The sequence below is a fragment of the Oenanthe melanoleuca genome, chromosome 1, assembly GCF_029582105.1.
Source record: "Oenanthe melanoleuca isolate GR-GAL-2019-014 chromosome 1, OMel1.0, whole genome shotgun sequence".
NCBI lineage: Eukaryota > Metazoa > Chordata > Aves > Passeriformes > Muscicapidae > Oenanthe > Oenanthe melanoleuca.
The window spans coordinates 103837307-103864549 of record NC_079333.1 but is presented as its reverse complement, the minus strand read 5'-3'; the positions used below and the strand labels follow the sequence as shown (position 1 = coordinate 103864549).

At 42.1% G+C, this 27243-nt stretch overlaps 2 protein-coding genes across 2 annotated transcripts in view; one reads left to right on the top strand and one right to left on the bottom strand.

Annotated features, from left to right (window-relative positions):
• Positions 1-20891, bottom strand: part of OTC (ornithine transcarbamylase) — a 29121-nt gene extending 8230 nt beyond the window's left edge. Inside the window, exons 1-7 of the mRNA XM_056491995.1 lie at positions 20815-20891; positions 20338-20342; positions 19671-19729; positions 16681-16824; positions 16030-16111; positions 8424-8511; positions 3111-3264 (exon numbers count right to left, since the gene is read on the bottom strand). Coding sequence (XP_056347970.1) covers positions 3111-3264; positions 8424-8511; positions 16030-16111; positions 16681-16824; positions 19671-19729; positions 20338-20342; positions 20815-20891 — 609 coding nt within the window. The remainder of the gene's footprint in view (positions 1-3110; positions 3265-8423; positions 8512-16029; positions 16112-16680; positions 16825-19670; positions 19730-20337; positions 20343-20814) is intronic.
• Positions 20892-24119: 3228 nt separating this feature from the next.
• Positions 24120-27243, top strand: part of RPGR (retinitis pigmentosa GTPase regulator) — a 38099-nt gene continuing 34975 nt past the window's right edge. The window contains exons 1-2 of the mRNA XM_056497733.1: positions 24120-24179; positions 26378-26503. Of these exons, the coding sequence (XP_056353708.1) occupies positions 24140-24179; positions 26378-26503 (166 nt within the window). The 5' untranslated portion in view covers positions 24120-24139. The remainder of the gene's footprint in view (positions 24180-26377; positions 26504-27243) is intronic.

The window sequence follows — 27243 nt, the reverse complement described above, 5'->3', positions numbered from 1 at the left end:
AGTGTGTATATATGCCTAGGAAAATGTTTATCATGCCATAATAGAGGGGATTAACCCTGAGCACAATACTAGAGGACAGAGCCAGCTTAGACTTCAAACATGTGAGGGGATCCAGGAAGAAGGCTCTGGGCAGGAGGATGCTGAACCTGAGGAATCCCATCCCAATATTCATAGCAAGAGCACACTGCATGATCTGAAAAGAACACCCTGAACATTTGCCCTGAATACAGAATGAGAATTGACAGCCCTGAAAATAAACCAGCTGCATTGTTTGGTAGATGGAATGTACTATACTAAAATAACAGTGCAATAAAATAACAGTAAAATGCACCTGTGAAAAGGGAAACAGAAGCTATAAGCAAGAAAAGATTTTTCCAAAACAAACCATGCAATTATGTAGTTTCAGACCAAAGAGAAAGTACTTGAGGAGGGTTCAAGAAGGCACTCAACAAAATTAATAGGATATAGAAAATGGAAGAAGAAAAATGTGCTAAGCATGAAGAAGGCCAGAGTGCATGTAGAGCTCCACTGGAAAAAGGAGAAGGAGAAAAAAAGAAAACAAAAAAAGGTACATTTTGGGTATGTACTGACAGCAGGGAGGAACAGATCCAAGTAGGAAAATATTTATGGGGATAGGGAAGAGACATTTTTTAAAGAGAAATAAGCTGCACAAAATCTGTAGTTACATTTAAATATTAGGCTAGCAGTCTGTGCCACTACTGTAGTTTGCATATATGTATAAATCAAATAAATTGCCTTTGCATTGCACAGAAACAGTCTAAATGTTATATATGGACTTTCAACTCATTTAAAGAATCAGTGGCACCATTCCACATCCCTGTATTAATCTTCTTGCAGGCAGTACTTGGATGACATCTTGCTGAAAATCACACGAGAAACTTGATTAGGGGTAAGCAGCAACTAGACCCTGTGGCTCACACCTCTTCAAGAGTTAATCTCACTTCTGTGGCCTGGTAAAGTTCACTACATGATTAAAACGTTGTTTTATTATATGCCACTCCAGCCTTCTCCAACCCACTGTACAGTGCCAAGAGGAAGCCAAGGGAGCAGAGGAGCAAGTCAGAAAGGGAGAGTTCAGGCAGTGCCATCACCCACAGGAGCTGCTGAGAGTTCCCCTGCCTGCCCTTCTCTTGGATAAGAAAGCAGGAATGGAAAGTGAGTCAGCAACCAGCACTGCAACCTGCCCTTGGCATAGCAGGGTGGCCACCCAGCTGCCCTATAAAGATCTGACAAATTATGAGCTAAGGAACATGTTGGGAAGAGTCAGGGAGAGATGGCCAGATGGAGAAAATGGTGCTCTGTTTATTGGGCTGAGTGTGAAAGTGCTGCAAATTTTAAAAAACTTCCATGTCTGTCTGAAAGCTGAGCCATTCCTGTGATCTCTGTAAGTGCTCACTTTGTCATGACAGCTCTCTGTGTCAAACACATCTTCTGTTTGAGCACCAACTGCTATGGACCTGTTTCTCCATCACCAAAGATCCTCCCTGGTGTTTGGAGCAGCAAGGACAGCCCCAGCTGTTGGTGCTGCCCTTGGTATTCTACCAGGGAAGAGTGCAGCCTGTGGGCTCATTCAGCTGGAGCTTCTGGAGCAGCTGCCCTACAGGATGATGCAGAGGAGGAGGAGCAGAGGGTGATCTCACCCTGCTGATTCCATAGGCTTTCCCCTAAGGTCAGGGGAGAAAGAGGTGCATCTGCAGAAGGTGACTGAGATGCTCATTGATCTCTTTTCATTAACTGGAGGTGGAGTAGAGGGCAACAGCACTGAGATCCTGGGTACTGGAGTCAGTGGCCTGGATAAAACCAGGCTTAGGGGCAGAGATATCCATGGTTGTGCAGGCTGGGAGTCACAGATTGTTCCTGAAGAGTGCTACTCACAAGTGATAAAATGCTAATTAATAAGGTGTTTGCAAGACAGAACACTGCACAAAACACAACCAGAAGTTTCTTCTGACTTATATTAGCACACACTGTTTACAATGGAATTATGACATTCTCATTACAGCTTACTGTCTAATGCAATTTGAACACTGAGGCTGGCTCAATGTGATCTCACAAACCTCCCTTATCCTGAGGTCTGTAACCATTTTAGTCTGATGTTCATCAATTTTTGCTGGTCTCTTCACTGTGAATATAAAAAAATTACAAAAAACTTAAAATAAAAAGGTGATTTTCACTGAACACGAGTCTTTCAGTATTTAAGGTTTAAAGTATGACTAATTTAATACTGCTCTCACTAGATCTTTCCCACACACTGAATGTCCCATAGCAAAGTCCCCAACAGCTGAGAAACATAGCTGAATGAATCAGGAAATTATTCTGCCCTACCATTTTCAAGCAGTGTGGTTTTTATTCATTCAGAAAATAAACAAGGTCACAGGAGTTCATCATAGCTGTCAACCAGCCCTGCAGTATAATAATCTTTTTTATAAGCTAGATCCTCAACCCATTGTAAAACTACATAGTTCTTCTGTTCACAGATAAACATCTGGTATTCTGTGTGTAAAATGTTATCCTGCTGTCAGATCCACTATTACATAAGATAAAAATAAAAAATACCATCTCTTTTAACTGTTCTTTGATGTGAGCAAAGTTTAAACTGGTTGAAGTGCCTGAACACTAAATGTTTGCACTGGCAACATTAAATGACTTTTCAAAACAAATTTGTTCAATCAATTTCCTAATAAATAAATAGTGATTACTTTTAATTCATATATTAGGGAGAATCAAGAACAAACTGCTGAGTGTTTTTAAGTCAGTGGAAAAACTTCTGCTAGCTTTTCCTGAGCCAGTTCCTCATCTTTGTCTTAATATGTAGAGCCCTCTGTACATTCTTTGAGTTGCAGACCAATCCCAATGAAATACTTAATTTTATGCTTAACTTCAGTCCCACTACAGCTGATAGGACTATGTAATTGTTTTAAATTAAACAGGTCCTTAATTATATTGCTGGATGAAGATCTCTTTAAACAACAAGTGCCATGTAATTACTACTTTGAAAAACCTAGAGATAAATAAATGGTTTTGAAGCTGACTTCCCCAAACACTTACTAAGAATTAGCAAAAAAAAAAAAAATTGTTTATATTTTTACCTGAAGAGTTAGGTAATCAGCTAAAATCTGAAGAGGATGGTATAAATCAGACAATCCATTGATTATTGGGATCGTGGCTTCTTTTGCCATTAGGTCCAGATCATTATGGTTATAAACTCGAGCCAAGATTGCATTTGTCATGCTGGACAGCACCCTAGAGATGGCAGAAAATACTCAAGTCAAACATAATAAATACACCCCTATTGCACCCTTCACCATGCAACACATAAATATTAATGAGAAATGGTAATGAATCAATATTTCTCGGGTATCTGAATAATTTATCATGCCTGCAGAACAGACTCAAATGTTGTCATCTAACAAGATGCTAATAAGTAAGAAGTTTCACTTCCTAACACTACTATAGTAAGTAATTGAAAACTGCTGCTCTGTTTTATATTCTTTTCTCTTCAGCATTTCACAGTAGATGGAACATCAATACATGTTAAGCTCTCTGAACTAAGATAAGAGATTGTGTGATATGGTAACATTTGAAGAATTTGATAACCTCAGAAGAGATAAGGTATATGATTGTTTTCAGTCTTTTAACAAAGAACAAATGTAGCATTGACTGAATATTATAGACTCTGTGGTAGCCTGACTTTGTGAGGGTCAGCAATACAGACCTGTTTTAGACTACCACAATTGTTTACTGATCATAATAAACACAGAAACAGAACAGGCAGGGGATGCTGGCCTGCTTTCTCCTACCTACACACCTGTGTATTGGCTCACATGGTATCAGCATTCAAGTAATGCCCAAATTTCAAACTCAGTACAAGGGAAGGTATTGCAGGAGCCCCTGTACCACTCTGTCATTAACCTCACTTGCTGAAGTGTGAAAGACACAGAGATTAGCATAGTGGATTAGCATAGTATGCTCTGAGTTTTTTAGATAAATTAAATATGGATTGGAGCTCTTAATTTCTCTGCATTTCTGTGTTTTAATCAGGCCCTGAAGCCTGACTTTGAAGTAACATTTTGTGTGTTTTCACGTTATCTGAAATAAGACCTTAAAACAAAACAAGGGAGGACTGAATTAGAAATATGTGGAAAAAATCCTTGCAGTATCTGCCTTCCTGATTAGCCATGACAAATTCTTGCATCTCCTCTTGTGGAAATAAGGCTGTTAATACCATCATCAGCAAGGTCCCCTGGCAAAGTCAGTAACAAGTATTTTCTACTGACACCAGACATTCCTCACACCAGCAAAGCTCTTATAAAACGTTACAAGATTGTCTGTAGAGCTCTCTCTGCAGAAAACACTGCCAATAATACCTACAAATGAAAAGGAGGAACTGAGCAAGGTATTTACTGATTACAAAGTACTGAAACAGTTACTTTTGGTGCCATCATTTCTTCTTAGCTCACCAGTTCTTTTCTCTGGGGGAAACCTGTTCTGTTCTGAACTGGTCATCAGGGATGTGGTGCATGGTTCCTTTTGTTACCCATCTCACTGGCTAATTCACCCTAAACAAGGCACAGCCAGTCCCCATCAGTCAAGGGAAAGGGGCAATCACACTGGGAAATTGCTCATTTTCCTTACAGCACTTCTTTCCTTTAGGATGTCAGGACAGCTGATTTCTATTTGACACAGCTGATCAAGAAACTAAAGGAGATGGTTCCTCCATGGGGTATGCCATTAGGGAAAGTTCAGTCATAATCACCAGCTAGTGAAAACTGCTGGACTTTCATCTTTAGTCTGTTGAAAGAAGATATCAGACTCATTACCAGCAGGACATCAGACAGTCCTTCTGCCAGCATTTCTAGATGTGATATTTTACAGTAGGAAAATCAGCTGTAAACTGACTTTTTTCTTTCTGAAATCAAAATAAAACTAAACTTGGGCGGGAGGTCTCTGATTACAGGGGAATGATTAAGTCTCCAGTAATTGAATCAGTTTAAAGGAAACCATGGACAAAAATTGCATAGAAAAAAAAGGTCCTGAATATTTGAGTCTTATCAAAGGTGGTGTTTTGGAAGCTGAGGGGCTATAAGCACAGGTTCATGAGGTGACTACATTTAAGGTTCTTATTTTATCAACCACTAGGTCTTTCTCTCTCTTCATTCTTTTCCAAAACTGTGAAACTTTGAACTTCCAAATCCTGGAGCCTGAAAATGTGTTATATTGGAACACTGACTGCATTGGGATGCTGCATATCTCTTTTGGAAGTAATTTTTATTTCTACAGAGAAAACCTGAATTTGTTTTTCCTCGACTGTATCCTCTGAGGAATCCAAAATGAAACACAGAATATGCCTTTTTGGAATGGCAGACCTCTGAATTTGAAAATGGGGCATTTGCATGTATTTTGTATAGAATACTGCTATGTAAGCTAATTTTGCTTTTGTTTTGAAGGTTTATATCCATTCAAAAGCTTTAAACTTCTGACAAGACTACTTCACTTTCACTCACAGTCTCACAGGGACAGGCAGTGGATGTGTTCTCAGCAAAGTAAACCTGTTCCCCATAAAGGCAGAGATTAATGCCCTAATAATTCCAGTGGACTGGTAAAATCACACTATAAGTTCTTCAGGGCTGCCACTGAACCTGATGGCCACTGAGCTTCGGTGATGCCCAGTGGAACTGCTCTACAGTGGGAAACACAGAGTACTTATATTTCATTTCAGGTAATATATCAGACATGTTAAACAGCTCTGAAAGGCTGAGAGCTCCTTAATGGGCGGTAACTTTTTGCCACTGTGTCAGTGTAAATGTAAATGTCTTGTGAAGCATGGAGGAGCTGATTTATGAGCAGGTAATAAGTCACTAAAAATATATTCACAGCAGCAATGCTTTCAACCCTTACCTGCAGCAGTTCTAATAAAAACTGTGATTTTTATGGATCTGTGCCCCTTTCACTTTAAGTCTCAATCTCAAGTACTTCAAAGGCCTTCAGAGCCCCAGACACATGGCTGTAAATATTTGAAATACCCTCTGGGTCTACTACAGGCATTCTTTTTTTGTTCTTACTTTAACTGAATGAGGTTGGGATGTCATCCTTCATTCACAAGAAGCACCAAGGAATTAACACTCCAGTTGTTCTTTTGGGTAAACTGCTCAGCATTGATTATGCAGTCAGCAGTATTTCTGCTAATGAGAGCAGGAGTGGAGCAGAGCACGTGGGACTCTGTAAGGATTTGGGGAAAACCCCTGCCCACTGCAGCAGGTGAGAGCTGTGATTCAGCAGAGGAGTAAAATTCCCAGGTAAGAGTCATAAACAGGGACTTGTGCTGGAAGAGCAAGAAGTGACAAAGTAAAGGGGGCTGAAGGTTTGCTTGGGAAGTGGCTATTGAAGGAACTTTAGCCACAGAATGGGGATGCCTTCAGAACAGCTGGGAGATTTATGGCCTTGTTTCTTGTAGTTTATTGTCTGCCTTTTTCATTTTTTGATCCTGAAAAAAAAAGGCCATTCAGGACACTGCAAACAAAATATTGAATGTCCCTTTACTGTCACATTTGGGAAAAAGAAATGAAAACTGGCCTAAATTAAGCATATCTGGTTTTGTGTCACGTTTGCTCAGGGCTGGCATCTGAATGGCCCCAGGTGACAGTCCTGCATGGCTGCTGGGACAGTGCTGGTAGAGGTTATTGCAGGGAAGCACTTTGGAAGGGCCCTGACTTCATCCTTCCCCTTCCTGAAGCTGCTGGGGCTCACAGCCAGCGTTGCAGTGGTGCAGGTGAGGGCTGCAAGGTGACCAGAGGGAAGGAGCACCTTGCCTGCAAGGAAAGGCTGAGAGAACTGGCATTGTTCAGCCTGGAAAGAGAAAGCTCCAGACTGACCTAACTGCAGCCCTCCAGTGCCTGAACAGAGCCTAGACAAAAGGTGGAGAGAGACTATTTACAAGAGTGACAGGGCAAGGGGAATGGCTTCAAACTGAGAGAGAGTCGGTTTGGATTGGATAGTGGGGAAAAACTCTTTACTGTGAGGGTGGTGAAGCCCTGGCACAGGTTGCCAGAGGAGCTGTGGATGCCCCATCCCTGGCTGTGTTCAAGACCAGACTGGATGGGGCTCTGAACATCCTGATCTAATGAAAAATATCCCTGTCCATGATACAAGATGATATTTAAAGTCTCTTACAACCCAAAACATTCTATGATTCTATTGTTGCAGCTCACATTGATTCTGGCAGAGTTATGAATCTAGCAGAGTGAGAGTTAAGTACTTTCAAACCTCAAGAGACCAAGATTTTTACTTTCTACTATCAACACCCATATGTCTTCCATTTCAGTAGTAAAACCAAGGAAGTAAAATTTAAAATGTTCAAATGTTTGATCTTTTTTCTTAAATTTTCATTGGATTTCATCACAGAGAACAGCAACACAGCTCTCAAACAGTCTCTCCCACTGACAGAACTGTGGTATTCAGCAGAGGCAGTGGAACTCATCTGCCTGATTGCACATTTTGAATTGAGCCTGATGAGCTTGACACTGCATGTGAAAAAGAACAAAAAGGACACTCAGACACTGCTAACCTTCCAACAGCTGGGCCTGACTGAACCGACCCCAGGCTGCCAAAGGGCTGCCTAAAAAGCAGGATGAAGCTAAGGCTGGATGAAGCTTTAATAGCTGGAATGCTATGGAAAACAGCAGGAGCACCTGCAAAACATGATCTCATTTTCTGCAACATCAGAGGCAGTCCACTGCAGAAAAACTCTGAGCTCAGGACTCTGCCACAGCAGTGGAGACAGGCTGCTGCCCATCCCTGCTGTGGGACTGGGCAGGGCTGAGATCTTCCAGGGATGCCAGTAGGAGAAGGGAGCCACAGCCCACAGCAGTGGGGACAGCTGGGGAGGGAGTGCAGGAAATCTGAAACTGTCTGCAAAGTGTTGGTCCAGTTTTGTGCTGCTGAAATAGGGGGATCAGAAAGGCCCTCAGTGCCACCCTGTCACTGCAGGGATGCTCCTGCAGCAGGCTAAGGACCACCAGCAGCTGGTCTGACTGACAAAAATTGTGTCTTTGCTTTCTGATTTTGCTCCAAGGGCAGCAGAACCAGAAGGTTCGAGTCTTGTTTGAATATATGTGCTGTCTTCAGTGGAATTACAAGACTCTGAGGTTCATAAAACTGTTCCATAACCCTAATTAACACTCTAGATGCCAAAATAATTCTCAGTGTGGGAAGTGTAGGATAGCTTGAGAGGATGGAATGAAGGTTTACTGAGCTACAGATTCTGTGAGCTGATCTATAAATACTTAAGAAATTTGGACTACCTTCTGACATTTTCCAGAAAGAAAATAACAGCTTCCAAAATTTTGCAAGACAGCCCAATCAATTACCAAATGCAGTGATCAATCAAGTGACATTTTACCAACCTTGCTGTATCTGTGAGACTCTCATTAGTGCCCAGATGTATATCTTGTGTTGTAAGGAAGGAAGGATGTCCTCCAAGGAGAGCAAATCCTACAGTGAGGAAAAATTTAAAAGAAAAGAGAAATTAAACATCAGCACCTCATATTTACAGCCAAGATTCAAAATCTTCTTGATATAAAATATATTGACAAAAATAAAAGTAGAATTCAGCAGGACACCTGAATGTTAAAATGATTAGCATTTGATATACAAAATCTCAAATAAATGTGCTTTGGAACAAATCCACTCTAATGTATGCCTTACTGAAATCCTTAGCCATGAGCTCTGGTCTGTGATCACAGGAACAGTCATTCTAGCTCCAAGGCTACAGATGTCACAAGCATCACTGTTGCTCCCTGTTAAGAGCCAGGTAATCCATTCATCATGCTGCATTTCTGCTTCATGGGACTTTGCATCCCAGAAGAGCCACCCAAGTCACCTGGTGTACTTCCACATCCTTGCAAGGATCAACATTGTCTTTCATGTAAAGTCACTCAGACAGAAAACCCTAAGCCTCCTCATACACTGTAGCAAACTCGAATTTGGTCTCAAATGACCAAGTGCCTTAAAAATGATAATGTGAGAGAGAGAAAAGGGAAGGTCTCAGGCCCTGCCAGCATCCCTCTACCCTGCAATAGTTAGGAATTTGCAAGGAGGTCCAAAGAACTGGATGGATTAGTTATAAAGAGTAAAATCCATTCCTGAGCAGGAAACCATGGAAGAACTTGAGCATCATTTAAGAATAGAAAACACTTTGGGGAACTTCAAAGGTATCTGAACAGTGTTTTGGATGAAGACAAATTGCATGTTAAGGGCAACTCTCAGGTTATCTGCTTCTTTATTTTAATTGCATCACCAGGAAAAAGTTATGACAAGCAACCATCCAACAGAGGCAGGGAACAGAGCATCTTCTTTTCACCAACATCTGAGTCTCTCTGCTTTGCCTGGTTTAAGTCTGAAGCCTCTTTCTACTGAATGAGTGTAAAGTCCCTCATGGCCACTCATTGGGAGGATGGTGCCTGATGGGGCTGTTTTTTGAGCTGTCATAGCTGGTTTAGCACAACATGTCCTAGCATGGGGCACAGGGTCCCACAGCTGGGATGTACAAAGTGTAGGACTTGAACTGGGCTGTACATAGCCCTGCAAGCCATTTTCTGTGTGATAAGAACAACTCCCTCCCAGTACAGGAATTTTCTGCAGGCAGATCCTGCCCTAGCATTTCTGATGGAGGAAATTTCCAGAGGACTTTAGTATGGACAAACCAGCCTTGTTGAGACAACACTGTGGGGGTGTGAGTCTTTTATTGTGACAAAAATCTAGAAAAAGGCCATCTTTATATTTATACTGCCAGGAAGAGAAAGGCTGCATACAGCACAGAAGAGTAGAGATCCCCCACTTTGTTTACCAAACTGTGATGTCTTGGATGTGCTGATGAATTCCATGCTGTTAGGAAAAAAAAAAAAAATTAAAAAGAGAGAGAGAAAAATAAGTGGAAAAGGAAGAAAAAGCTAGAAGCAAAGGTCAAAAGCTGCTCAGGCTGGCTGTATCCATTAGATGGCACTGCTGACAGATTCAGCACGGTGGTTGTACAGGTCTGCCATGGATTAAAAACTTTGTCCCACAGCTACTCTTTAAAAGAGGATTACACCAGGACTGAACACTGAAACCTTACACAGATAAAACCAGCAGGTGCAGGCAGCAGGTCTGGGCCCCACAACTGGGCTCCCAGCACAGAGCAACCCTTATTAACTTCCACCTCCTGCTGGCAGCAGGGTTGAGGTGAGGTCCATTTCTCTCCATCAGTTCAGCCAGTCTCTAGAGTTTAAAAGGAAATAGATAAAAACAATACTGGCAAAGAATTGTCTTTGGACTGCCTTAATTTACTTAAATGTCAGATTAAAAGTAATGGTGCTTCAGGTCCCACCTGAAGGGCAAATTTCTGCTCCCTCTAGCCAGTGTGCACTCATTTCATTGAATGGACCCTTTTTAATTGCTTGTTGCTTTTGTTAAGTGTTGCTCCAACTCTCAACAATATTGCAAGTCACACAGAGAAAACTTTTAAGAATGAAGCATCATTTATTTTACTATTACTTTTTTCATCTCCCCGCTGCAGTTCAGATACAAACATTATTTACAGGAAAATGTCTTCAAGCTACACATTATTGCACTGTTTATTCAGTGCAAATTTTAAAATCAAGACCTCAAGGATGAATTGTCGTTGGCAGTAACTTCTCTTTCCCAAATTCTTGTGGAATTTTTTTTGAGTCATATACAATTATGTCAGTGATTTATTCCTGCAAGTTTCACTCAATACAGCAGCTCTGCATTTTAGGATTCTAAATGCATACATTCTGGTAGAATTCCAAGCAGGCTCCAATGGATATGTTCTGTTTTTCTATAAATGATGCCCAGGTAAAAAAAGTAGGAATCTGAACATTTATTCAGAATTGCCAGATGTCAGGCAGCCCAGACAGAGCTGCCACCTGGAGTCTGTGTGCAGAGCAGAGCCCTGATGTGTTGGGCTTTCTGCTCATGAACTGGCCATCTGAGCAGGGCCTGGGAACATATTTCCATCCCAAACTTTCCATCTGGAAATACAGGAGCTCTGTGCTCTAGCTTTGTATATAGTTGCAGAGACAGAATAATTTTCAGATTCTTTCATCCAGACTACTAGTAGAAAGTGAAAAAAATGATGCCTTTTGAGGCTATGCAGGCACCAAGTCAGCAAATAAACATAGGAGTGCTGTATTAAACGGGGAGATCTAATCTTCTTTGTTGTCACAACCTGGTCATATCCAAAGCCACCTGCTAAATATTTATAGGAATCATGGTATCTTCAACAAACTACTAAATGTCCATACTGCAAACCCAGAAAAGATTATTATCTCGTGTCCACACTTCTCACTGCTGTTAGTTTTCAAAATACACAGTTTCATGCTTCATGCTGACATTATTGACCCCACTTTTGCTGACTCTTTCAGACAGGACATGAGAGAAATCTTCATCCCATACTGCTCCTGCTGCATGGGGCAAGGGGGCCAAAATGAATCCTGTAGTTCACAGTTCTGGGGCTGTCACCAGGAGACACACACAGTCATCTTCTCAGGCTCAAAGGAAGGATCTTTTTTAGAATTTCAAGACATACGGATTTGCATTTATTAATTTCCTTATTGCCTGCCCAGACTTACAAAATAGAAAGTATTTTTCCATTTAGACTGATTACAAAGAAGTCTCCTAGGCAGCAATTACAGAATATTCCTAAAGCAGAAGCTAAAAACTGATAAGCAGTTTTTTAAAGTTATTTTTAAGCTACCTTTTTAAGTGGAGAGTAAACTAAGAATGCATTTGGTGGGCACTCCATAATGAGGCCAAGCTAAATAACACTTAGCCACTCCAACAGAAAACAGACCCTGTACCCCTGCCATGTAATAACATCCCCACTAATTTAGTACACATACTATGATGCAATTATTTCTGTGACTGTGTAGTAGTCTTCAGGCATGGCCATCATGTTCCTCTCACCCCACTGTGTAGGAGGAGTGAGTTGGGAGTAATTCCACTAAAGCCAGTGGCACTGAACCCCTGTAAGGCTGTTAAGATCTTGTCTACACCAGTGCACAGCAAAAGATAGGCTGAGTTTTCCTACCTGCACTGCTTCCTCTCCATTTCTACCCTGTGAAATATTGTCTGCATTCAATAACTGTGAAATAGTTGGATTTATTTATGACTTATTCACTAAAATATAACTGCAGCTGTATATTTTAAGAGCAACAGTGACAATCAGAATATTTTACACCAAAGCTATAACAAAAACAGGCCATTCACTTTTGTGCAATGCCTGAGGATGTTTATTTTACAAGTAATATATGACCATGTGAATAGTTCTGTTTTCAAAAAGTACACAAGGTTTTATGCAGAATGGGTATGGGATTCTGGCTGTGAAGAGGTGACATTTTCCAGTGTAATAGCAGATATGTCACATTTTCCAATAAAATAGAAATAAATCTACTAGGCTCACAGAACTGGATTTACTTTGCCACTACTCTATGGAAGCTACTTCTAGTTATGCACTAAACTTACAACATCACTACTTATCTTAGAAATGGTAAAATTATATGGGTTTCAGAAATACATATTAGGACAAGATTAAAGAGGCAATGAATTATATCCCAAGGAGCATTATATTATTCAGCACAGTTGCAATGTCATTAGAATAGACCAGGATGTTGGAAAACCTTAAATATAAATCGATCTATTACAAGGCATCATAAATTAATGTTTTGATAATCTTCAATTGATCTGGACAACCAGGAGAAATACCAAAAAGGCACCCCCTATGTTAAAGAAGGGCAAGAAGGAGGAGCCAGAGAACTCAGGCTAAGCTGCCTCACCTCAATCCATGGGGAAGTGATGAAACACCTAATCCCAGAAACCATTTCTAGGCAGATTAAGAAGAAAATTGTCAGGAGTAGTCAGCATGGCTTCACCAAGAGGAAGTCATGCTTGAGCAGCCTGATCTGCCTCTGGTTCTATGACTGGGCTGGTAGATGAGGGGAGGGCAGTGCGTTTTGCCTGCCTGGACTTCACTGTGCCCACTGACAGTGCATCCCATGAGATCCTGCTAGCCAAGGTGTGGATGCCTGGATGAGCAGAGTGTGGGATGGGCTCAGAACTGCCCAAATGGCCAGGCCTGAGAGTGGTGACCACCAGCACAAAGTCCAGTGGGAGGCCAGTGACAGCAGTGTCCCAAGGGTCCATTTGTGTCCAGTCCTGTTTAACACCTGTGCCAAGGCCCTCGATGACTGAGAGTGGCTTCAGCAAATCTGCTGATGACACAAAACTGGAGGAGTGGCTGGTACCTCATAGAGTCATGCTGCTGTCCAGAGGGATTTTGACAGGCTGGGAAAATGGTCTGACAGGAGCCCCATCAAGGTCAGCAAGGAGAGATGCAAATTCCTGCAGCTGAGGAAAAACAACCCCATGTACCAGGACATGATGGGGGCCCCCCAGCTGGGAAGCAGTTTGGCATAGAAGGACTTGGGGGTCCTGGTGGAGAGCAAACTGAGCATGGTCCAGCAGTGTGTGTACCTTTCCAGCAAGGGAGATGAATGGTGTCCTGGACTGCACCAGACAAATACTGCCAGGAGGTGGAGGAGGGTGATCCTTTATACAGCACTGGTGATACCAAACCTCGAGAGTCTGGATTTGGGGGCCTCAGTATGAGAAACATGGACATATTCAATACAGTTGGAATGTCCATAAAACAAAGGGTCACAAGGATGGCTGAGGGACTGAACCATATTTCATATGAGAAGAAAAGCTGAGAGCTGAGACAGCACAGCCTAGAGAACAGAAGGCTCAGGGGGAATATTGCTAATCTATATAATAAACATCTGAAGGGAGGAGGCAAAAAGAGAGAGCCAGGTGGTTTTCAGTAGTGCAATAGGCACAAACTGGGAAGATCCTCTGAATAATAAATTCTATTTACTGAAAAGCTGATTGAGTAATGGCATAGGTTGTCACAAAAGACTGTGGAATCTTCATCCTTGGAAATATTCAAAGGATTTCTGGACATAGTCCTGGACAACTAGCTCTAGAAGGGGATTGCAGATTACCTACAGAGATTACTTCCAACTTCAACCATTCTGTTTATTTATTTTTTAATAATGTTGTTCTTTATAGGCACAGGGAAAGTAGGAATCCTGCAAAGATTTCCATGGTGTTAATATGTCCCAACAAACTCCTAGACACTGGACAGAGAAGATTTCCAAGTGCTTTCCAAGTCTCTATTCTGTAATGAAATCCACTGATTTAGCTGTTCCTGAGAGTTGCAAAGTTTGTTTAGATTAATCTCATCCCCACAACCTTGTCCTACGAGTGACCTCTCTCAAGTTATTGAAGGGGCAACTCTTGGGAAGTGCTATTTGAGACGACTCAGGAACTTTATAAATAAACACTTCAATCCACTGCAATTGTCCACTTTCACTAGACATTAGAAAATTGGTATTAAATTATCTTGTTTAGTTAAAAGGAACACATGTGGCTCCACATTTGTTTTGAGTTAGAAATCCCAAGGAGGGAATCATTTATGTTTAAAAAAGCAGCTGAAATGTATAGAGTTTTTGTGGACAGAAAGAACTTGAGTCTGCCTTTGAAGCAAAGTTTTAAGCTTAACAGGCTTAAGACCAATTAACTGAAGGTGTAAAGTTAATGCACAGGAGCTAAACTGCATTAAATTCCCTGTGCAAGCTCTCACTCAGAAATAAATTTATTTTATTTCACTGGAGCTTAATTCTCCCTTGGATGAATTCATGTGCATTAACTCCCATCCTTAAGTTAATTCATTTGAACTTTCCTGAGCTTCCCCCTTCCATAAGCCTTCAAAAGCCAAGGACTAAGCAGTGTTTCCCTCAGAATACAGAAGAAGGAAGGATAAACAGATCCAGAGAATTCATTACCTGGCCATATCCCAAGATGGCAGGCAATAAGAAACTGGACTAAAAACTCAGGAATTAAAAGATGGGTGGTCTTCACAGAGAGGGGATGTACATTAGTAAGTCCTCATTATCTGGAGAAAACAGAAAGCAGCAACAAGTTTGCTTAAAGAGCAGGATCAGCAGGCAAATGGCTGTGCCAGACAATACAAAGGCAAATTAAAAAATGTTTGGAGTTAATGTATCTGCTTCTTCCTTCCATTATTTCTACCTTCTCTCTTACAGCTTGAATAGAAATGTGAATACTCAACAGGTTTCCTGTTCCTTTACTAGGAGAAGTGAGGGATGCTGGGTCAACTTAAATGAGAGAAGAGAGAATATGAGAGAAATGAAGAAGATGCCTCCTTGATGCATCACCAGCTCAGAGTTATTTCTTGCCATAAATGATTGATTGATTGATTGATTGATTGATTGATTGACTGATGAGTGATTTATTTCAGCAATGCCATTGAATTCAGAACATCTACCATGTCAATAAAAATACCATATGTACATGTTTCAATGTTTGCAGGACTGTAACCTAAAAGAAAAATGTTCCAGTGCCTGATATTTTTTGGCTAATACCCTTGTGTCTCCATCAAGTTATCTTCCCTTGTAGGTAATCATGTTAATTTTCCCCTCGAATTTATATCAAGGCACTACTGTGATTCCCAGCCTAAACACACACTTTAAAATGCAGCAATGATAATGTATATTACATTAGAAAAATATTTATTTCAGCTTGCACAAAATTAGATTTTTGATGCTTACTGAAACAGAGATTTAAAAATGTACATCTTGCTAGTACAGCTAGGAGCTTACACCAGCAATGCTTACTTCTGCCTGTTACTTTATTTCTGATCTACCATGTTTTGGAAAATTTTGACAAAATTTCAGTGACCAAAGCCATGTGCTTGTGAAATTAATATGCAAGGTGAAACACAAATAACCACCATTATTTTCTTATTTTTGCTTTCAAAGTTTAGGTCTCTCCTGAGCAGAAATTCCTAAATACAAAATTATGCAGCGTTTTTCAGTATATACTCAATGTATACAGTTTCATATAAAGTCTTACTGTGCCATTGCTCTGACCTACCTGTTTCTGCAGATAATCTTGTTCTTGTGCTTCTCTTCTCAAAAATCATGGCCAAAGATTTGCCTTGCATCAAAGGCAAATACTGAAACGTGAAGGTAATTCAATTTTATAATCATTATACACTTTAAAGTATGAAATACTTCTTGCATGCTTTAATTCACCATTAGAAAAGTTGCAAAAGTGGGTTTTTTTACCTGTGGTTTTGTTCTCCTGCCCTTCAATAAATTCATAAGCAGTGGAAAGCTTAAAGGCAAAGAAATAATTCTAAGTCCAAAAGCAACTGCATTTTGGCACTCAATTTGAGCCAGCATTAAGGAGAACTCAGATTCTAATTTAATCCCATGCAGGGAAGTATTTTCCATTTCCTACATTTACTGCTGCATGTACACTGTGTGTGGGTTAGCTGACAACAGGGAGTCAGCTGGACAAACCTGTTTAACTTTTCCACTCACAAAGTTCTCTGAAGTGCTCACAGAATATCTCTGGACATTTTACAGGAAGGCTCTTTCATTTGCAGCACGATTTACAGTATTTAAGAGCTCAGGAGATTTTGTTTGGGACAAGACAGCTGAAAGGCTTTTTCACAATACCCTTCAGAACAGTATTTATTTCAACATCTGAGGAACCTAAATGACAGTTAAGTCATTTTACCTCTCCTTTGTGCTTTATCCTTTGTTTCAAATCTGATGCCATCCACAGCAAATACTTCAGCTCATCAGCTGTGTAGTTCTGTAGAGTGAGGAGGTCCCGACCTTTCAGATGAACATTCATTTGAGCTGGAGTCCCATACCTGTGTTAAAAGAACCAAAAATGTGTAATTTTTGCCATTCAATGCTAAATTGAATTGCTAAAGCCAGTGAGCAAGCACCTGAAATCTCTCCCACTCCCCTCACATGACCCAGCTGGATCATCCTGACTGATTTTGTTAAGTATTTAAACAACTCCTTCTGTCAGATAGGCACAGCATGCCACTGTATGGCCACTGTAATAATGTTTCAAATTCTATTATAAAATACATATTAGATGTATTTTCTTCTGTCTTCTGAGATGCATATGGAAACTGCATGCTGCCTGTCAAATAAAGCCATTCAGAACCTGGTAAAATAACTTAGGTCTAGACCCCAAAGCTGCCCTTTCAGGGGACAGAAGAACAGAAATGGATCTCAGTGCTGTTTCTCCCTTCTTTTTGCTTTGTGCATGAGAAGACACTTGCCACATTCCAACCCCATTCTCACAAAAGGTGGCATTTCTATAAATGTGTATGAAGCCTCTTCATTACACTGGGAAAAAGGGTAAAAAAAAACCCAACAAAACAGCCTTACTATACCACACAAGAGACATTCTGGACATGTGGTATTTATTCAGTGTATTCTGGCCTCCATCCAGATTTAGGACTTCAGAATCACATGAGACTGGATGTTGATAATCACTCACAGAAGTTACATGATCAAATTTCCTCTAGCTTAGATGAGGCTAAGATTAACAGGGAAGTGTGGCAGCTCAGCCCTTCCTCTGCCTCTGTACTTACAGCCCTCCTCAGCACTACACAGCCCACACTGTACTCTTGCTAAGGTTTTGATGGGTATGAGCTAAACATGTCTTTTTATTTAAAGTGGAATACAGCATTTTTAGACTGATCTAATGAAATGGAGACCAAAGCACTGCAAAGAAGTGAACTGAATGCAGTTAATACTTCTCTATTTCCAATTATATTCGTGTTTTTAGCTCACATTTAGCTCACCATTGAGACTAGGTTCAGATGCAGTGCCTGCTAACTGCCAAGCCCTGAAGTCCACAGCTAGGAAAATATGCCCAGATGTGGCAAAGCCTGGGAGGCTTTGGAGACAGCCCCACGAGACAGCCTGAGCCCCACTCTGCAGAGCCCTGGCTTTGGAGGATGGGCTAGACAGGGCACAAACCATTGGCCAGATGGACACAGCCAGGGACTCGTGGGCAGAGGCTCCATGTGCAGCTGCAGACCAGGGATGAGGGCTGTCCCTCAGAGCTCCTGCTCCACTTGGGTTTAAGCTATTTCAAAACTTTCCAAATTCTCTATTTCTGTCCCATTCCTTTTCAGTAGGTTCCACTTTGGTTTTCAGAGTGCCACCTTCTCAGCTCAGTGCTCTTTGCGTCCTCCTTTCTCTTCTGCCTTTCTTTGCCTGCTCTGTTTCTTTCCTGGTGTCCATCTGTAGCTGTGGCAGCTCCAGCCAAAGAGCCTCACCACATCATTTTCCCAGTCCATGTGCTAAAACAGCCCTGGATTCAGTTATGGAGGCTGGTTGTGAAATGTCATTGTAAGATCTTGCTGTGCTTGGGTTTCAGAGCTCTGCCTTAGAGGGCAGGAACATCTTTTCCTTGCTGGAAACTGGAACTCCAGACCATTGCAGTGTGTGCCATGGATCACAGAGGGGAATCACTGATCCTCCTGGGCTGCTGGTTCTGCTGTGCCTCCCAAGGGAGCTGTGCAGGTGACAAGGTGACAAGGTGACAAGGTCCCAAAGCTGTGTGGGCTCCCAGAGCAGAGAGCAAAGCTTTCTCTGCTGGACATTTTCAAGCACATTTGCAGCTTGAAGCAGAGGGAAGAAGAAAAGGGAAACAAGTGTATGGGCATTTATGGGTCAGGTAGTTTCTACCACACCATGGTAAACAGCCCACCAAGACAAGCTACTGAAATCCACTCTTGAATACCAAGTTTATAATCACAGGATTTGCTTTAATTTACATTGTATATATTCTGAAGGAAAAGGGTTTTATAACTGTGACTTCTTTAATTACTTTAAGTTTTCAGAACAGGGATTTGCTTTTCTAACTTGTTTGTGGGAAAAAAAAAAAAAACACTTTAAATTGCTTTAAAATCTATCCAATTGCTTGCTGCTCCCTACTCTCCTTTGTCTCTTTGTTTCCAGAACAGCTTTGGGGCTGCTCCTTGTTTTTCTCATTTCAGCCTGCAATTCCTTCCAGGGATTTAGAGATTATCTAATCTCAATTTGCCAAACAGCAACTTCTGCTCATGGGTCTTGTTTCACCATCTGGCATGATTTAGAAGTGGACTGAGAAATAGAAATATTTGCCACTAATTTCTCCACTGGCAGATAGTGAAGCACTGAAATTGGTTATGTGGAGAGGATTTGGAATTACCATCCTTAAGTATTTTCAGGAGGTGGCTAAGCAAAGGTATAGCTGCTCTCATATGGTGTTTGACAGGCTGCAAGCAGAAATTTGGACTAGAGATCTGCTCCTGACCTGTTGAAGATTCTATTTTATTGCTATGACCTCCAAGAAATTTGCTCCCTTGCCTGTTATCCATATCTGAAAGAGGGGCAGAAATGGAAAAATTAATTCCAGAGAAGGAGCATGAGACAACATACCAAAGTTAAAATGTAACAGGCAGAATTGCAAGGTCAAGCAATTTCAGCTTCTTCCTTTCTGAGCAGGGACAGCATAACTTTGGACTATTAGCACAGACATTAGGTTATCCTGCAGTATCAAGCACAGTGTGCTTAGCTGGCAATACTCACAGACAGTGGTGATAGCTTATGCCAACATTATGCTATAAAGTTAAAAAACCCACCAAAAATAACAATGCTGTATGTGGAACTTAACAAATTGGATTACTTCCTTGGAAAACCAGTTTTACTACAGTTGTTTTCCAAACTTGTTTTTCCATTATCTCTCTTAACTGAATAAATTTCCCAATTGGCTGCAGTAAAAATCCAAAATTCATAAAAAAATTAACACACAGCCTTTAGGACTGCTCTAAAATGGCAAAAAATAAATCATAGAACTTGAAAAACATTTGGTTTTCTTACGATGTAAGAAATTATAGAATGTAGAAATTATAAACAAAATTACTTATTGCACATTAGGATTCCCATGAATGTGAAATTTCTGCATATTGTTTTCTAGAACTAATCACTTGTTATGTAACAAGTGTTAATTCTATTCTTATTAAATTGACTGAAAACCACTAGAAAACATGGAATTAAGTTTCAGTTCTAAAATTTTAAGCTGATTTTGGAGATGTGACAAACCTGAGAAGCAGCCTAGTGAAGCCCTGTCATACAGGAACTCTCCTGAAATCAGGGGGGACAGGCACAGTTATGTGGGTGCAGAAAGAGCCCAAAGCCAGGTCACAGGGACAGGTCTGCCTGCTTGACTTTGAATTTCCCATCACATCATGCTTTTCCTGCATGCCTCCAGGGTATATAGAGACACAAAATAATGAGGCAGAGATTCACCTTGCAGCTTCAAGGGGAGAATTCCCCACCCAAACTGGGGATGATATATGTCTACATGCAGAAATATTACCTGTACTTTATTCAGATAGTTGTTTACTGGTTACAGTACCTGCAGCACACACTGACCTTGACAATAAACATTCCTTCCTTAATAAGGAATAATTCCTTATTATCCTTATATCCTAAATATATATTTATTTATAATATATAATAAATATATTTATTTATATATATATAAATATTCCTATATTATCCTCATATCCTAAATAATTCCTCCTTAATAAGGAGGAAGAAACATTCCTCCTTTGCAGCTAAATCCCACAGAACAAATTAATGGTATTCTACAAACACTAAAAACATATAATCCTCCAGTCTCCTGAAGTCACAGAACTTGCTGCCTGGTGAGGTAAAAGGACACTAAAATTGCAGGGAAAACTTCCTCAGAGCCTTTCTCAAAAACACTCACTCCTTCACAGGATTCCACTCTTTTGACTCCAGGTTTCTGACCAAACACCACACACCAGATAAAACTACAGGATAAACTCACCAAAACTGCCTCAGCAGCTGCTTGCTGGTCCCTGCCAGTTTTGCAATGCTGATGAAATTCCTCCCATTAAACAGCATCTTCTCTTTGCATTAGGACTTCTCTTAACCAGCAAATAAGGTTCTGGAAAGGAAGGTGTAGGAAGCAGACAGTGAGTGTAAAAGAGGGACAGCCAAGAACCAAAGTCCTTGTTTTGGCTGTCCCAGCCAGGGCTGGGCCAGGCTGGGGCTGACCCTGAACCTTTTCTTTGTCAAACCCTAGAGATACAGAGATTTCTCCCAGGGCCCATTGCACAGTTTGTGCTCTTCTGTGTGGGCTCATCGTGTTATATCATACCTGTGTCAACACTATTTGGTGTTAAATATTTGTACAGGAGCTTGTGCTGATAGAGAAAGGCAAAATAAGACTTGCAGGATCAGCATGAGGAGGGTGGCCCCCCCTAAGGATGGGACTGTGGCCATAGGGGGCTCTACCACAGCCCTGAGCTGAGCCAAAATGAGGGTTCTGGGCCCATGGGTATAGAACTGGGCAGGGCATAAAGACTTATTCATGCTTTTGGGGCCCTGTCAATAACGAAGTAGTCTGCTTTAAATAAATCAACATTTTCCTGGGGTTTGGGATGGGGGTTTTTTGTTTTTGTTTTTGTTTTGGTTTTGGCTTTTTTTTTTGTTTTGTTTTGGTTTTTTTTTGTTTGTTTTTTTTTTTTTTTTTTTTGTTTTTTTTTTTTGTTTTTGTTTTTGTTTTTGTTTTTGTTTTTTTGTTTTGTTTTTGTTTTTGTTTTTTTTTTTTTGACAAAGTTTTCAATTATGCTGTGGTAGTGTTAAAGAATGTGGGGCCCAGAAAGTGAAATATTGCAGCCTGCCTACCTCCTTAGGCTAAACTGCTTGCTGTATAATCTGAAGTAGGTCAATTGCTAAACACTAAAGTGATTTCATTTAAGTTTCTACCTTCAAATATAATTGTCAGATAAGTTTTTATGCCACCTGCACTGTAGGTGGTTTTGAAATACGACCATTACTTTCTCATTTCTTCCTCCCTGCAAGGAGAGATGCACTAGTGTAAATCAAGGTGATGGCATATCTGTCAGAGAGGTGATACGTTGAAATTACAATGCAAGGAACTTATAATTAAAACATTCAGAGAGAAAGTTTGACTCCCTGGGAAAGACAGACAGCTGTGAAAAAGTCATGCAGAGTGATAGCTCCTGGTGGGATTTGTTCAGGACCCATCATGCTGAACCAAGCCTGAGATGCTTGGGAAATTAATCAGTTGTCAGGGGAAATGTCAAACAGAAGTAAAATCCAAAAGAAATTAATAGTAAAGGAATGGAAGAGAAGAAAGGGAAGAAAGAGAAGAAGGGGAAGGAATGGAAGATAAGAAAGAGACAAAAGAGAAGAAAGAGAAGAAAGAGAAGAAAGAGAAGAAAGAGAAGAAAGAGAAGAAAGAGAAGAAAGAGAAGAAAGAGAAGAAAGAGGAGAAAGAGGAGAATGAGGAGAAACAGAAAAATGCCAGGCCATGGTTTCCCTCTCCGTTGTCTTCTGGCAAATTACTCCCATGACCTTCAAGCCCCTGGAGGCTGAGCCTGCATCATTAGTGATGCCCAGGAGAAAAGAGCAAATGTGGTCAAGGTGCAAAGACCACCAGTGTCATCTTGCAGCCTCACAGGGAGGGGACAGGGCCAATGCCTCTTTGTCAGGTCACACCTTGTACCAGGTCTGGCTGAACTGGAGTTCATTTTCCCATAGCTGGGCCCTGCACTGGTGGCCAGAAAGGTGTTGGTACTACACTGATTTTTAGGTACTGCTGAGCAGCACTGGCACAGCACCAACACTGTCTCTCCAACATCCCACCACCCATCAGTAGATTGGGGGTTGACAGGATCTTGGGAGGGGACACAGCTAGGACAGCTGACCCAAATTAACCAAAGGTGTATTTTATATCATATGATGCCAGCTCAGATGTAAAAGCTAAGGAAAGGAGGAGGAAGGGGGAGCATTCATTATTTTCAATATGTGCCTTCTGGAGCAAAGATGAGGTGCTTAAGTCCTGCTTCCTGGTAATTGGCTGGGCATCACTTGCTGATGGGAAGAAGAAAAAAAAACTTTGTTTTTTCGCTTTGCTTTTGTGCATGCAACTTTTCATTTTTGCTTTAGCACACTGCCTTCTCTCAACCTATGCTTCCTGTCTTATTTTCTTTCTCCTGTCCAGCTGAGAAGGGGCTCGGTGGGCACCTGGTGTCCAGTGAAGCCCCATCCACCACACCCCTGAACAGAGGCTGCCTGATCCCAATTCCCACATGGACCAGTGTCATAGCAAGCTCCTGTGAGCAAGTGTCACCTAAGAGGAAGGGAGCAGCCAAGATTTACAGATGTCCACAGTAAAAAAGGAACAGCAAATGCCAGAGGGTCCAAAAAAAACTGTATTACAAAGTTTTATTAGTAAATTATACACGTAGCATGTAAATTGGTGTAAGTTAGCTCATTATCTCCTAGTAGTAAGAGAAATAAATGAATAATAATATAAAAAAAAAAAGGTGGGAAGAGAGAGAAAATGAGATTCGTCCTGGGTCCAGGATCGATCTGGCCAACAAGAGGCCCGGGGGTCCTCAGGGGCACCACCTGGGCACTGTGGGGATCGATTTTATGGAGAAGTTTCCCCAGCAGCTCAGGGTGCTGTGTTGGACCTGGTGCCAGTCCACCACCAGTGCCAGGGAGGTGGTGGTATTTAAGGAAAGATTGGATGGGGCATTGAGTGCCACGGTGGTACTGGCTGCAGGTTGGACCCAGTGATCCCAGAGGTGGTTTCCAGCACAGCCCATCCTGTCACCCCATGCTCACATCCCTGTTTGTCCCAGGCCTTTCCCTTGCCCAGCACAGCTGATCCTGTCACACAGTGCCCACATCCCTGTCTGTCCCAGGCCTTTCCCTTTCCCTTTCCCTTTCCCTTTCCCTTTCCCTTTCCCTTTCCCTTTCCCTTTCCCTTTCCCTTTCCCAGCCCATCCATTGATGCCATGCCCGTATCCCTGTCCCAGGCCTTTCCCTTTCCCTCTCCCTTTCCCAGCCCATCCATTGATGCCATGCCCGTATCCCTGTCCCAGGCCTTTCCCTTTCCCTCTCCCTCGCTCAGCCCATCTATTGATGCCATGCCCGTATCCCTGTCCCAGGCCTTTCCCTTTCCCTTTCCCAGCCCATCCATTGATGCCATGCCCGTATCCCTGTCCCAGGCCTTTCCCCCGCTCAGCCCTCAGGCGCGGCCCGTGCCGCCCCCGCCGGCCGCCAGGCGGCGCTGCCCGGGCCCGGCCCGCCCGGCGCGGCCGCTCCCGGCCGCCATGGCCGCGCCCGCCGCGGGGACCGAGCTGCCCGTGCCCGGTGAGTGCGGCCGCTCCTCCAGCTCCCGGGGCGCACTGAGCTGCCTGCGCCGGGCCCTGCCCGCCTCACCCCCGCAGCCCTCCCCGGCTCCCTCCCGCTGCCGGGCCGGTGCCTTGCGGCGTGGGGGGACAATCGCGGCTGACGCCGTCGGAGGTCGGACGGGGCAGCGCCGGGCGCTGGGGGGGCGCAGGTTAATGAGCGTTAATGGTTACTGAGGGTCGCGGTTCGGCCCACGGTACGGTTCTAAGAGTGCTCGTTGCTGGGACGACAGACGCCTCCTGTGTGTCCTGTGGGATTTAATTTACGGAGTTGATGGGTTTCAGTTTCCGAGCCGATGGCAGCGCTGAAGCACCGTGTGGGTCAGGCTGAAGGGACAGCAGGGGGTTATCCCGTCCCACCTCCCTGCTCGAGCAGGGCCATCCCTTCACACGGCACAGGATTGTGTCCAAACACAATCTGTCTGCAGTGAGGGACACTCCTCCCCACGCACGGTCACTGCACAGCAAAAAATTTCTTCTCTTGTTCAGGTGGAACTTCCCGAGCTTCGGTTTCTGCCCGCTGCCTCTTGCCCTGTTGCTCAGCATCACCGAGCACCGCTGGCTACATCTTGGCACCCACCCCCTGGGTTTAGATATTTATACACATCAGAAAGGTTCCCTGTAAGCCGTCTTTTCCCGAAAAGAGACCCAAATCCCTCAGCCCTTCCTCACAAGAGATGCTCCAGTCCCCCAGTCACCCTTGTTCCCCCTCCCCAGACCCGCTGTGTGAGCTCCATGTCTCACCTGAGCTGAGGAGCCCAGAACCGGCCACGGCAGCTGTGTGCAGTTGTGAGATGTTGTGGCTTAGTCAGATGAATGAGATACAAAAAACATTTGTAATGTTGAAATTTGTCAGCTTTTTGTATATATTGAATGAAGAACGTTTTCATATTAACCCTTCTGAAGGGAAAATAAACGAACCAGAGAGCTCTCCAAGTGCCAAAGAGGTCTCTAAGAAAGTTCAGAAGTGCGTGACTGTCCAGCTGGAGATGAAAACTTAAAACAGAGTTTTCAGATGCTGTTTAGCTTTTCTGTAGTTGTAGTTGTGTCTGGGTAAAATAAGGAAAAACTCAACTCTGCCATTAAAAAGGCTTGAGTTTGTCTGCACAAAGCTTGTTGAGCAAGTGAAAGTGAAAAACACATCTATTGAGGTAATAAGTACAATTTATACGTGTCTGCTCCATCTGATACACAAAATAACATCTTTGGAAATAGAGGAAGCTTTTTAATCAATAATTATTTTAAATGAAAATACAGTTTAAGAAAGAACTTTTAGGTTTTGGAGCTGGGGTGCATATTGTTGAGATTGTTTTCATTGAAAGTAAATGTGCTAAGATGAGTCAATGTAATTTTCAGAAAGAGTCTACTGTTATTGTGTGTATTTCATAACATTTGTTACATGCTAACAAAATTTACAAGGAAAAGATTTGGTTTATTCTTGGCTTTGTTTTTTAAAAGATCTTTTATAGCACAGGCTTTGACATTTTAAAATAAGGGGTCTAACTGAGCTTTTATATCTGAGCTGACATTGTCTGCAAGGATTTTGATTAATTACTTAACTTGTAAGTTCATTTATTTTTCTGTAGAATTAGTATTTTTTGTCAAACCACATGCCTAACCAAAAGCTGAGCAAATAGTTAACATTCTGTGTTTTGAAACAATGTTGATAACACTTTTGAAAGTGTGAAGAATTGAGAAAACCAGGCAGATTACAAAGCTTGAAGAGCTGCTTGGACTTTATTCTGGGGTGGTTTTGTTTGGATTTTTTAGATCATGGTCTTATCACTGAATCACAGAATGGTTGGGCTTAGAAGAAACCTCTACAGACCATCTGGTCCAACCCCCTTGCTAAAGCAGGGTCACCCACAGGAGGTTGCACAGGATTGTGTCCAGGCAGGTTTTAAATATCTTCAGAGATGGGGACTCCACAGCTTCTCTGGGCAGCCTGTTCCACTGCTCTGCCACTCACACAGGAGTTCTTCCTCCTATTTGGATGAAATGAGGGTTTTGCCAACCCGTGTTTTGAAGGCTGAGAGGAGAAAGAAGAGAAAGATGAGAAAATAAAACATGCCACTGAGTTGATAGAACATATTTATTTCACAACATATGAGAGGCAGAATTTGCTTTCATTAAACCTGACATTATCTTTTTGTGTTTCAGAATCAGGTGCTGTTTTCACATTTGGGAAAAGCAAATTTGCAGAAGATATTCCTAGCAAGTTCTGGTTCAAAAATGACAAGCCTGTACTTATATCATGTGGAGATGAACATACAGCTATTATTACAGGTCAGTATTGGAAATGGAGGATATGGAATCAGAATTGTTTAGTTTGGAAGAGACCTCTAAGATGATCAAGTCCAACTGTTAACCCAGTACTGTCAAGTCCACCACCAAACCATGTCCCCAGGTGCCACATCTACACATCTTTTAAACACCTCCAGGGGTGGTGACTCAGCCACTTACCTGGGCATCCTGTCCCATTTAGAAGTTTTTCCCAATCTCTGGTCTAAACCTTCCCTGGCACAGCTTGAGGCCATTTCCTCTCATCCTCTTGCTTGTTACCTGAGAGAAGAGGCCAACCCCCACCTAGATACATCCTCCTTTCAGGAATTTGTAGGGTGGAAAGGTCTTTTCTGAGCCCCCTTTTCTCCCACAGCTTCCCTGATAGGACCTGTGCTCCAGACCCTTCTGTGGACACATTCCAGCCCCTCAGATGTCTTTCTTGTAGTGAAGCTGACTTGTATGCTAAAGGGTGATATATTTGGACACCTTTGAAAGTTAGGAATCTTACTTGCAGGTAATCCCAAGGTAATGCATTAACTGAGGCTGGGGAGAGGAGAGAGGGATGCTTTGTGGGAACTCTTGGATGCCTTTGGAGTTAGTATGAGGTCGCCCAAGGTTTTCACAGGACATGCCCAAGAACTGTCTGAAGGAAGTTTGTGATAACTGAGTGTATGACAGGATTTAAACTAAGCATAACTTAGTTCAGGCTCAGTGTTTCTCAGGAATCTGACAATGTTTAATAT